Raw genomic sequence first — 13,152 nt, 5'->3', positions numbered from 1 at the left:
CATAACAAGCAACACCCCACCAATGAGTTCAAACATCACTTAGAGGCATAAATAATTTTTTTTTTTTTTAATTTAAAATATCCGGTACCAACTGAACGTAGCCGTGCTGTGCGCTTAGCACGCGTGAAGGCACAATGGCAATCCGAATTTTTCAACGTCGGGTGTTTTTTTTTTTTTTTTCTTGAAGTAGTTTTTAAAAATATTGTTTGTTTTTTTTTTTTTAAATTACAATTGACATGGGTAATGAAAAAACGAATTATATTCAAATAAAGCGAAACAAAGCACACCTCAAGCCTTCAGAACTGACTGACCCCAGCGGGCTCCCTCAGGGGTCTGAGGCGCCATCTTGTCACAGCTGAGGGGAAGGATCCCTCATGGGATCCTCAAGGGAAATATGGATGGAGCGGCCTGTCTTGCAGGGCCTGGGAGCAGCCTTCACCCGGCAAAGGAGAAGAGGCAGCTTGCTAGCAACATGAGAAAACTTTTTCATGCAAGGCCCCAGAGTTGTTCATCGATGAAATTGGACTCAAGGGGAGCTGGGACTCCCCATTCTGCCACGGCTGACAGCATGCGAAGAGCTAGTTAACCACAGGTAGTATAAAGGCATGGTTTATTTGCACCAAAAAAAGAGAGAGCTTGCAGGCACTGGAAAAGAAAACTTATGTCCCATGGGTGCATACTTATAAATGTAAACACACACCCCCCATCTAAATAATATTGCATACCCCTTCTGTGTTTTATTAAACAATCCAAAAAGGCAAGCTCTGATACCAAAAGGAGATTTAAAAGTTATCTAGAAGCAGCAGTTGAATCCCACCTCCTTGATAATTCTGCATCCAGGAGCAATACCAGCACTATCTGATCGCCTTTCCAAAATTATCCCATGCCTGCCTCTGGCAACCCTGAAGACTGTTAGCGCCTCAGATGAGCCACATCATGAAATGAGTGGATCAATAACCCAGAGCTCAAACCTGTTACATTTCTGTCCACGCTTTTGACTAGTATTTGCCCTGGTGACAAGGAGACAGGAGTTGTGCTTTGCAGCATCGTAAGCGACCTCAGCTTAAAAGGCGGTGCCCACTTACGGGCCTGAAGCACTGCAAACCTAATGAGCTAGGCAGAAGTGATACACTGCAAATCATGAGCATTTATGAATTGAGTGCAGGTGGGGTGGGGGCATAAGCTCTTTTGGTGCCACATTCTACCATCAATTGTGAAATAAACAAACAAAAGAATCTAGTAAAGAAAACAATTGTTCAGCAATTGATCTTCAAAAATTAACAAAGCCCCCGAATCATTCTTTACAAATCATTAAGTTAAGAGATACCAAGGTAAGGGTAACGTTATAATCTCCTTGGCCACTGTTTTCCCTTCTCTGCTTGGGTAGCTCATTTCATATAACTTGTGTCTTTGGATGCTGCTCCTTATTTGCAGTTTTGGCTATAATCTGTTAATGAATTCAAAAGCTACTGGAAAAATGAGACAGAACATAACAGCATGTATCATACTTTCTTAGGTAACTAGTTTAAAAAATAATCATATGGAGAATTGGTTTTGTGGTGAACAGAGAAACCAAACCTCAAATGACTGTTGTCAAGCTTAGACTTCTGTATCTGAACCTGACCTCTTGCCCAGAATTTGGGATTTTGTAAGGCAGGCCCACCGAAGTAATGAAACAAGCAGAATTAATTTGTCATCTCAGACCCTTGCAACTATTTATAAATTGCCTCTTGATTTACTCCGTATTCACTTCAATGCTACTGTTGGCCTTGCACATCTTTCACGAGAACAGGAACTGAGTGATGATATATTGCAAACTGGAAAAATTGAGGGAAATAAAAGGAAATGGCCCAGTGGCTGCCTCAAAACGCTTTCCTGCCATCTTCTGGACTTTCTTGGTAATGACAGAGAAGAAAGGTTTCAATTCACAATTTAAGATTCCGGATTTCAGCAGCTGTGTGCCATAACGAGGAAACAACATGCACCTTCAGCATAGTATATTGTGGCTCTTAAAAGCAAGGCTGTCACATTTGTCATTCAGCTCAGCAAGGGAGACTAAGCAACGAGAGCAAAATTAGTAAGGGAGATATAGCATCTTGTGAGGCAGCAGTCAGGTCAGAACAGCCACATGTACAGCTCATCCACTCAGATGATGAAGGGGAAACACACGATCCTCGCGACACTCCAACATGGTCTGGAAGCAAGCATTACCTTTCAGTCAGAACTTGCAAAGACTAAACACTGTCAGACTCCAACTTGTGACAGCCATGTAGAACATGGAATAAAACACTATTCCCACCAGAGGGAGTGGGCATAGCTTACCAGTTGCCTGTGGAAGAACTGAGCATGCCCTTTGAAATGAAGACACTTGGTTCTGTAAGTAGGCATCTTTGACATTTACTGCCAGCCACTGGGGACAGGTATCTCCATCGTCCCTTGTTCCTAAAAAGGGGACTGCAACATAATTACCACACAGAACTGTAAGATTCAGGAGTTCTATAGCAAACCCAATAAAGGAAGATAACATTACACTCAAATGTATCTTTTATTCAATCCTTGTAATGTATTTTCCTTCTTGGTATTGCGGTTAGTACGATTTTCTGATTTTAAAAATCAGATATTAGAATTTATCTGAAGATTTCTGCTGCCAGTTTTTGCTGGTGAATTGACATTTGTCTCTACTCACAGAAAGTCATGTAAGTAATGGAGACTATAAAAGAGAGTGTAGAAAAATCTTCAAAATGTAGAATTCAGTAGTCACAAAAAAAATGCTACAGAACACTTGAACTTTATCAAAAAACAAGAAGGGCAAGCAACTGAAACAAGCCCTAGCTTTGCAATATGTATTCAGCTTGCCTGAATTAGGAAAGGCTTATGTTTGCTACTTAAATCACAAGCAGCAGAATCATTTCACTGAAAACATGAAAAAGCAGATTAACCTCCAAGATACACCTCAATGGCTCCAGATCTGATCTGACCAAATCAGCTCACCTGACTTGGTAATCAATAGTTACATTTGCAGTAACGCAAAATTTAGACATTTAACATTTCGATCTAAGGGCATAAGCATGTGAGGTTCACAGATACAGTGTTGTCAGAAGAGAAGTTCCTACCTTTATTATCAATTAAAAAAAGTGTATTGTTTGTGGCTGCCCTTTATCTAAGCATTTTCTATTGATAAATCTAAGATATGTATATCAGCCAATTCTCATTCATATGTATCATTTAATGTTAGAAACTAAGTCTAGATATATGTGTTGCATATGAAGTTGTGGATAAATGGTGAAATGTACCAGAAATAATTTATTCACATCAGGAACATGTTTACATGACAATAAGCAACGGACAAAATTTGTTCAAAAACTTTTATTTACTATAAAGACAAAACCCACCAAAATAGGTACAAATTATACTATATAAAATTGGTTCAATGGGGTAAAAACTTTTAATTAAAATATCTTGATATATTTAAAATAACAAAGGATACAATGAAGCCAAATTTCTTAACCCAGAGATTTCTGTAAAATTTGCTTGCACAGTAAGGTGCTAATAGAAGTTAGCCCTTAAGCCCTGGAAGTCTTAGGAATCAGTCACATAGCAAATATAATTTCATTGTGAAAGTGAACTTTGGTAGAAGAAACTCTATAGGACACCTGAGGTAGTAGAAACTGGAATAAACAGCAGTAGACGTTATTTACAACTTAAGTACCAAATAACATTAAGAACACAAAAATAATTACACAATACAATTTTCAGTCCAGCTTTGATCCAAAGAAAATAAGAATATTACATCACATCTGCATTTTAAAAACACCACAATTACCAGCAAGCTGAGGGAAATGCAAACAAACTCAAACAAATGCATTTGGACACCTAGAGGCAGTTTGAGTTTGAAATGTGGTAGGCATGGTGATCTATGAAGTAATACTGATTAGCTGAGGTTCATCAGTTTATACAGTTTACATTTCTGCCAGAAACAGTATTAATCTGACAACTGATCTTCCAGTACATGAATTGGCAAGAGTGCATCCTTTAAAGCTTGCACATAAGAAAGACTTGGAAACAATCTTACTAGAATGAGAAATTCTAAAGTGGTCAAAAAAAACAAACAGTCAAGTACAAAACAGTTAGAGCTACCAAACTTCACATTTCGGTATTATCTTTTTAACTCTTCAAAGTCTGCCAATCTTTCAAAACAAAGGAATGTAAAATTTCCAAAAGAAACACATTCACAACTAATGACACTGCTTCTTTTATTAGCATGAGCACTATCATTCCTGTAAACTTATCTTTAAGATGTTTTACTTCCAATTTGTATTGTACATTTTTAATGTACTATAGCTTATTTAGTTTGTCCTGAGTCTTTAAAATAACCAATTCTATTTCAGTCCAACAATCCAACTGGCTTCTGAAGAGTTAAAACACGAACAGTATTTTTTTCCAAGTGGATTAAATACAATCAGTATTTGATTTAAAAAGATCCCCTTTTAAAAAAGCAAAAGAAAAAGCTGCCATTTTCCTTCAGAATTACATGCATCAGAATCTAAAAACCTGCCTTTACAATAATTTTAAAAACATCTTTAAAAAAAAAACACACCTGCTAAAAAACCACAAGTTTTGCACTACAGGTGAAGCTTTACTTCACATTTTACTGTATCTTGCTTTTCAAGTCCAAGTTTGTTTCTTGTTAAAATAAATACCTTTTTCATGGTAATGTTTTTAACGTTTTCAAATTAAATTATCACTAATGGCTACAGTATATAGATGATGTACGGCAGAAGGAAAACAGCAGGTAAAACTTATTATCAGTAGAGAATGTGACCTCAGTTTTGTTACACAGAGAATGCGATCTGCTCACAGCAGGCACCTGCTGCCCCCTGAAGTACAGGACAGTCTCCCATAAACTTTAATGGGAGCTGGGTTTGAGGCCTTTGACACGAAACTTCTCCGCATGATTTGCCAGAACAAACTGCCGTATGAAAAGAAGGCTCTACAACTTCTAGCATGATTCAGAGTTGTTTTACGCAGAACAATCTTAGTTTTGTCCGTTTTGTTTTTTAAATAACGTATACCGTCAGAGTCTTCAACACTGCCTTGTTGAAGGTGGCATTTTATTTTATGCCAGATTTCCAGCACATCTGTTTTTAGAACTCTTGTGTCAGCAAGCTGTTCCATGACACAGCTTGCATCTTTTTCTAAAGACTATTTTAGAAGATCACCTTTCCCTGAAAGTTAAAAATACAATGAAAACAAACTTTAATTTCAGGAGAAATTACATGGCCAGCAGTAAATGCACAGTGAACCACAACTGGCTGCTCTTACTTTAAGGAAGGCAAGATTTTTTTTTTTTTTAAAGTATCTCTCAGTGTTTGGATTTGTTACTCAGACAACTTTGTGTAAAGAAAAGGGGCAGATACAGAACTTCCTTTTAAGCAGTGCTGAAAACTGACTAATTGCAGAACCCTCTGCTTTCATCTACATGATGTGAAATGGAACAGTGATTGCTATATTAAAATAGATCCTGAGCCCCTCAGCTGCTAATATTGCTGAAAAAGTGCTCCAAATAAAATAAAAATCACTTATCTGCTAAATAATCATGCAGACTTAAGGAAAAATGCTTTTGTGTTTACATAGAGCCAGATGTCTGAAAAGGCACAGTTTACGAATCTCCGCATAAGTTGTGAAATGTTGCATACTGAGCTTAGGTGAAGATCTTGATTTGTCAATCACATACTTAGGTAGGGTCCTCCATTGGCCTTAAGTCCTTGATGTATCTATCATTAAGGCCAGCAGAATAATACAATTCGCTGTGCTTAACTGCACTGCAAGGCAGTTATTGTATATTCAGTAGCATCTTCTTCAGTATATCAGCCTTATACATACGTAGCTACCATGTAGTACGGAAGACTGGGTGTTTCAGCAGTTCCCTTGATGGGGGTCTGTCCTGAGGTTGAAGTTCCAAACACCGAAGGGTCACATCTTTCAAGCCAGGAGACAGATGTGTAGGGATTGACGGAGCAGTAGTTGCACTAGCAATCTGAACAAAGGGAAAACAGCTTTTTAGAAGTCAGTGATTCTTAAGCCCCCTCTCTTACCCCAAAAACCTTCCACAAGCTGATCGTTTTCAGCTGATGAGTTGTATTTATGAGCTTTTCTCCACCTGGCGTATTTCCTACTGCAGCTTGAAAATTACACTACTGCTTCCATTTTATAAAATGGGTCTTAAGTTGCCCTTACACCTATTGCCTTTCACAGCCTGCCTCTCTCCTTGTGCTTTTCTCTAAATATTCTTCTTACAGCAAGATTCTGCAGTGACCATCTGCTGAGCAGGCCACAAGAAAAGCTCTTATGCCATACGCACAGGTATTCTTCAGTCTACTAGTTGCCATCAGTGCTAACTGGCATAAGCCAACATGGAGATATATTAAGCTGAGAGATGTTATGGTATGGTATGTTAAGCTGGGTACGCTCTCTTGCATTGTCTTTACCGCATTTCTGCGACCACCCTGAAGGGCAATCTTTCTCAGACACAGATCACTCCAGACCAAGTTAAGCAAGATGACAGAGAACACTAGAGTTGCACCACCAGATTCACACAGGCACAGTACCAAGACAATTACCTCTCTTATCACAAGTGATTTGTACTTAATTAGAACTTATTTGAATACTGCTCTGCTACTTCTGTTTTGCGGAAACACTGTCTTCGCTCATGCTACTGCAAACGCTAATAATCACCTTCTTCACTTGCGGCAGTATTTTCTTCATTCATGTCTACAGTTCGACTAGACTTTAGAATTAAGTGTACCAAATTCATTTTAGTAAGAAACAATGCCAAAACGGATGACCTAGAAAAGGGAGGGGCCATATTCATATATAACATGGCACACTGGTAAATACCTTCCAGCAAAATCTGAATGTGGAACATCAGGTTTTTACCAAAGGTCATTCCCCACTATGAAATATGAATACACACAGAAAAGTTTTATGGTAGAAAAACTTTTGCTCCCCTATTTCACAGGATTGTAAGAAAGTTCAAATCCCAATCTTCTGCCTATAGTCAAGATCAACTTTATTCCTGATTTTTTTTTAGCCTGTTACAATATGTAATTGTATCTTAGAACAAAGCTTTTTCTGCTTATTATTGTGTTGGTAGCCTTTTTTTATTTTGAACAAGCAAGTATGATTGCGTTGTATCAGTACTGATTTTGTACTAACAGCTCCAATATAAAGAACGGCTATTGCAACATCTATACTCCTATACTTTCTAAAACTCACATTTCTATATGTGAAATAAGTCAGTGTCTTTTGTAGCAACAAAATACCTCACCTTAAATATCAGAGCAAGATGATTGGAGTGTTTCTCTGCATTCCAGGGAGGCTTAGCACAAGCCATTTCTATAACAACACAGCCAACGCTCCAGACATCGCAGCTCCTACCATACTGCTGACCTCTCAGAACCTGAGCAGACAGACAGACCAAAGCTCAGATTATCCATTTCAAAGTCTCTTAAATCTTAAGTAATTTATATGCAGAAAAAAAAAAAATCATCAACCAGGTGCATTCTGATTAACATTTCCGGTTGAGACCATGATCGGTGATGTAAATGCCATAAAATTTACTAGCTGTAGAGAGCTAGTAATTAAAACTAGGGGCAAAGCAAAGTACCTTGCAATAGTTAGCCTTTGACCAAATGATCATTTGGGCTTTCGTAGCAATACTTACGATAGTCTTGTACAAACTACTTAAAACAAATATGACAGTGAGAAAGAACTGGCACTACTGACATGTTAGAATCATTCCTATTCTTTATAACAAGTACATTTAAAACATATTTGAAACATTTTCAGCAACTTTCTGTTATTTGGCTGTATGAATTAGCTTAAAGAGTTCAAACAAACTTTTTGAAGTAACTTCCAAAACTGATTTCTTACCTCTGGTGCCATAAATGCAATAGTTCCCAACAACTGTCCCTGAAACTCCCCAGCACCAGTTCCTTTTGATGCCAACCTGGCTGCAGCTCCAAAATCAGCAATTCTTAATCTATGACCTGTGCTGTCAATTAGCAAATTGGCACCTGTCAACAGCATAATAAAAATACTGCTAGTTGGCTTTCTATTAAAGGCAAATGGATGAACAGACACTTCCTCCCTCCCATTTCAGAACTATAAATACCTTGACATTCCCCACCCCAATATAAAGCAAATCTAAAAATCAAGGACAAAGTCTAATAATGTCACTTTTCTGTTATGCCTGGATGATATTGCACACAGCTTGAGGCCATCCAAGAGATTTAGAGAAGCAATCAAACTTTCAAAGTAGGTCAAACACAGGATTCTGGAACAATGCCTGGAGATGCAATAATGAAAGTAAGTGGCAACCTAAAACCCTGGAGGTTTTCATTGCCTGCAGCTCCCTGTGAAATTTAAACTTATTTCATCCTTAAGCAACTTTGTATTGCCTTGAGGAGAATTACAGAGCAATTAGAAATTTTCCTATTTTAAGAAGACAGGTATTTGCCGTCTCTGTGTTGCTACTTATCTGGATATCTCTCCAGTTCATGGACAGCTATAGTGACATTAAAAGGAAAGTTTAGTAAGACTGGTATTTCCCAATGAAGTCCACATCTTGCTTAAACACAGGACAACTGTATTTATGTTCAATTACAATGAAGGAAGAAAATTCGTCACAATACTCCTATACATCAGAAACCTGACCTCCTTATCTTGGCTTGTTCACAGATTCTACTTATCATTTCAGTGTAAACACATTAACTAGCAATTTTTAAAGCTATATGGCAACTGCATATTTTACTTGAACAAATTGAGAAAAACAATTTTTCTAGACTATCAGCACAGGTAGCAAGTATCACCAAGCATGCTATGAACATTCAGATTAATTTCAGTAATCAAAGGTTCTTAAGAATGACCAAACCCCATAGAAATACCACCTTCGAGATGGGATCTGAGAGAAGCAACAGGTCTCAAGCCAAAACAGATGTTTCTTTCTGAATGTTCCTTTTTAAAAGACATTCTAAGTAATTCTCACCTTTAACATCTCTATGGATTATCTGATTCTCATGGAGGTAAGAAAGGCCACGTAACAGTTGTTCTGTGTAATTAATAATAACCGATTCTTTGAAGGCTCCGTATTTACTTAACAAATGAGCAACTGAACCCCCTAGAAGATAAAAAAGTACATTTTATCAACACTCGTATTTTATATTAGTAGAATGCAGCACTGCCTTCTAAAATTGGAACTTGGTATTGGTATTCCTAACTAGATTTCTCCTCGTGACACCCCTCCCCCCCAAACATTAAAAGGTTCCATAGGCAAAAAGTAATATGCTTCGTTATTTAATTACTCATTACTTTCTACCTGGAACGGTACACATTGAAGACATAAGTCTTCATGCTTCCTAATAATTTTATACTTCCTTAAAAGAATGTACAAAGTACTGTTGCTAATAAAAAAACTACACGTTTATCCTCATTTTTCATTAACGTTTAAGTAGCAGATCACTAGCCTTCTTTGGGGCAACAGAGATGCAAAGCCTCCAGTAAGCATTCCCTCTGAGGATCTTAATTTACTTTTGTTACCATCCAAATACCAATCTATAGAAGCTAGTAGACAAGCAAGGAAAAGCAGTATCTCGGTCTGTTTTCCGTAACTGATATATAGATCTGATATATACATTTTGGATTTCCATTGTGCCTCTCAAAGTATTCTAATGTAACTTGGGCTTGAAGGAGGTAAAGACAATTCCTGACATTTCTTTATCTAAATAATATTGTTTCAGAAAAATTAAACACCCTTAGTTTTGAGAAAGTATTTTCTGCACTACTCTTGTAATAACACATGGGCTTCGCTTGTTATCACTCTGCTATTGCTAAGTGGTTTGTGCCAAAGAATGTAAGTTAAGGTGCAATGCTTTCTTTTATAAGAAGTAAGGATGCACAAACCATGAATCTTGTCTTGGTAAGTAGACGGCAACAACATATAATCCCATTCATAAAATTAATAAAGCTCCTTCTTAAAAAAAGGATATAGTTTCCTGTCCCTGCTCTATAAAATAATGAAAAGATTTCACTATTTGCTGTTAAATTACCACTTAAGTTTATTTAAGATTCAAACGTGTCTTTTCCCAAAGCACCCTGGCTTACTACTTATTATTAGAAATTTACTTTAAGTTTACTTTGCATGTAACCTTACACAATTTTATGAAAATGCTTGGGATGAAAACACGCAACAGGTATGCCAAACTTTCTAGCAAAGTTATCGTTAATAATAACTTAAAAATTACACAGGTACAATGAAAATGCAAGTTTGATGTATTTCCAACCGAAGTGCCTCTCAAAGTTTCTAACTCCTCATTTAGATTCAGACACTGAAGAAGAAGTAGTAGAATTTTTGTTCAGGGCTTCAAACTTCTTTAACTGTATGGCAGCTTAGGTATGGAAAATGCCAAATCAAAAAGAGGATGCACCAGTACAAATATTGCTACGACCACTTAAACTGTTCTGTAAGTAGACTTTTATACTGGTTACCAACTGCAATGAAGTGATCCAAAATGCAGCATGAAATTACATAGTTCAAGACTCAACCGATACTTCCATTTGCTTTGGCACAGTCGTTTACCTGCCATCCATTCGATGAAGAGGTTATAGTTGCTCTTCTCACATGTAGCACCTAACATTCGAATAATGTTAGGATGGTTCAGATGACTCATCATCCTTATTTCTTCTCTCAGTGCTTCAACTACCTCTTCTTGCTCAGATGATGTGTTCCTGACATATGTCACCTGTTTTGAAATAGGGTATTCAGACCTACCTTACATAATTATCAGTCCTGTAACCCCACCCTGCAGTACAGTAACAAGAATGGATGGTTTTCCATCCCTTTTCACTGTCTGGAAACAGCAAGTATTCTTTTATCTCAAGCCCCTTTAGCTGAGAACATATCTCCATGTGAGAAAGTCAGAAAATTAAAGTGATCTACTGGGGAAAAACCAACAAAAATCTCTCCAAGTATGGAGTGGGGAAACTTCCTTCTTCACTTTTCCCTGTTTAAACTAGGAAAAAATTTTTTTTTTCAGATATTGAAGAAAAGGAAGAAAGAGAAGGCCTGAAATGGGATTCTGACAGTGTTGTTGTATGTAATATTTTTACCAGTTTAAGCATACTATCCGTTTCCTAACTAAACCTCTTACCACAGAAACCCAGGAGGACTGGTGGACAGATCAGAAGTCCTGTAACGTAACTGGAGCCAATCCCAGCTCTGACCCACACAAAATCTGCAATAATGGTATACTGCAGAAAATTTCCCCTGAGCATCAGAATGACCATCTGACCAGGAGGAGCCTCAAGGACTACATGGACAGTCCTACTCCTTCACAAGCAAGAGAGTTTCAAAGGAAGAATAGCTGATGACAGATATTCTTTCCCTGATTAAATGCTTTGAAATTGCTCAATTCCATAGGTGTAAGTTCATTTAGAATTACTAAGAAAATGTTAGGACTAAGATTCCCTCTATGTTGGTATCACTGATTCAGACCTAGGGCATCTTAAGTGTGACAGATTTACTTGCATCTAGAACCTTCAAAAATCTGCAGTGAGGCATGTGCATTTGGGCCTCTTTGCTCAGTCACACTTCTTCTATCTTCTATCACACTTGTATCTATTAATTTAAATATTAAAAATACTTGCCTCAAAATCAGCTGTTGGATCAGAGGAAACAAACATTAAATTACATTTCCTCCACTTAAACTGTTTCAGGGAAAAAAGCCTTGGCAAGTAAGGGGAAACTACTTGTAATAGCTACCATGCAAATAGGGCATTAATTTGGAATCAAGACATCTGGGCTCTATTCCCAACTCTGTCACTGATTTATGAACTTGATAAAAATAAAAATGCATTTAAAGAACTATGAAAGAAAATAGGCATATAAAAGTAGTACAATATTTTTTCATTTTAAGGAGGTGACAAAAACCTGAAAATATTATGTTAATACCATGCACATATGGACTTTTTGTTCTGTATTATATGAGAACACATAACAGGGAGCAGAGGAAACAAAGAACACAAGAATTCTGTCAGAACAGAGAATTTTTATATTTAATATTCCAAAGAAATACTGAAGAACAAGTACAGTATGTTCAAGAAAGTTAAGTATTTGAAGTATTTACCTGTTTTACAGCCATTAATGTCCCCGTTCCTACATCTTGAGCTTGGTAACAGGAAGAGAAAGCTCCAAGACCAATTTGCTGACCTTTAAGCCATTCTGCATCTTCTCTGTAATGGTGTTTTGCTTTGGTATGTCCAGGCAGGGTTTCTGGTGTCTGCAAATTAAATTCCAAATCAATTCCATGTTTACCACTACGCATCCGAAATGTAGACATTCTGGAAGGTTATGAAATATCCAAGCTTTTACGCCTCTCCTCTCCCTTACAGTTCTTTGTACTGCATGTTATATGTGTTTCAGCTGAGACCAGAACACCAATGTGTTCTGTAATCCATATACTCCTACTGTATTTAAGAACAGAGCCTCCTCTATGTTACCAACTGAAGGTGAGGCAAGATTTAAGGACACAAATAGGAACAAGACTTTTTTTTCTATTCCTGATCTCACATCTAATTAAGGTTTTAGTTAGCACCTATAGTAAACACAACCAAAATTGTGTTGCTTTCTACTGAATTTATTTCTCCCACTTTCTGCTTCACATGTTGTTACCTCATGCAAAGGATCACAAATAAAATAATTCTTTCTCTATTCTTATTATCTCACATCTCTCTAAAGGTGTGTCAGAAGATCTCTTCTGACTCTGCTTTTTCTTTCAGCAACTAGTTCGGTTTTGTGCAATTGCCTTCAAAGTAAATTAGCATTAAGACAGTACTGTCCTACTCCCAATTTCGCCACTTTTACACTTCCTTCTTTGCCATTTTAAAGATTGATACATGATGTGATGTTATTCTTCACAATACCTTCTCTAAACTTGTTAATAAGCATGGAAGGATTCTGTTAGCACCTTTCAACTGGCAGGCTCTTTTATAGTCTGACTCCGAGGAGAGGGTATTGAGTAACTCTATGTTTTATGTAAGTTCAGAAATATAACAGCATTGGTTTACAAATTCAGTGAACCTCAACTGAGACTTATG

The 13,152-nt window shown here is 37.2% G+C and overlaps 1 protein-coding gene across 1 annotated transcript in view; it reads right to left on the bottom strand.

The window, feature by feature from the left end:
* Window positions 1–3,494: 3,494 nt before the first annotated feature.
* MAP3K1 (mitogen-activated protein kinase kinase kinase 1) overlaps window positions 3,495–13,152 on the bottom strand; it is a 49,044-nt gene continuing 39,386 nt past the window's right edge. The window contains exons 15-20 of the mRNA XM_009648280.2: window positions 12,183–12,335; window positions 10,637–10,799; window positions 9,047–9,178; window positions 7,933–8,075; window positions 7,328–7,459; window positions 3,495–6,037 (exon numbers count right to left, since the gene is read on the bottom strand). Coding sequence (XP_009646575.2) covers window positions 5,888–6,037; window positions 7,328–7,459; window positions 7,933–8,075; window positions 9,047–9,178; window positions 10,637–10,799; window positions 12,183–12,335 — 873 coding nt within the window. The 3' untranslated portion in view covers window positions 3,495–5,887. The remainder of the gene's footprint in view (window positions 6,038–7,327; window positions 7,460–7,932; window positions 8,076–9,046; window positions 9,179–10,636; window positions 10,800–12,182; window positions 12,336–13,152) is intronic.

Source organism: Egretta garzetta, unplaced genomic scaffold, assembly GCF_000687185.1.
Source record: "Egretta garzetta isolate BGI_Z169 unplaced genomic scaffold, ASM68718v1 scaffold471, whole genome shotgun sequence".
NCBI classification, from domain to species: domain Eukaryota; kingdom Metazoa; phylum Chordata; class Aves; order Pelecaniformes; family Ardeidae; genus Egretta; species Egretta garzetta.
Note: the sequence above shows the minus strand (reverse complement) of the source record. Positions and strands in the feature narration are given on the sequence as shown.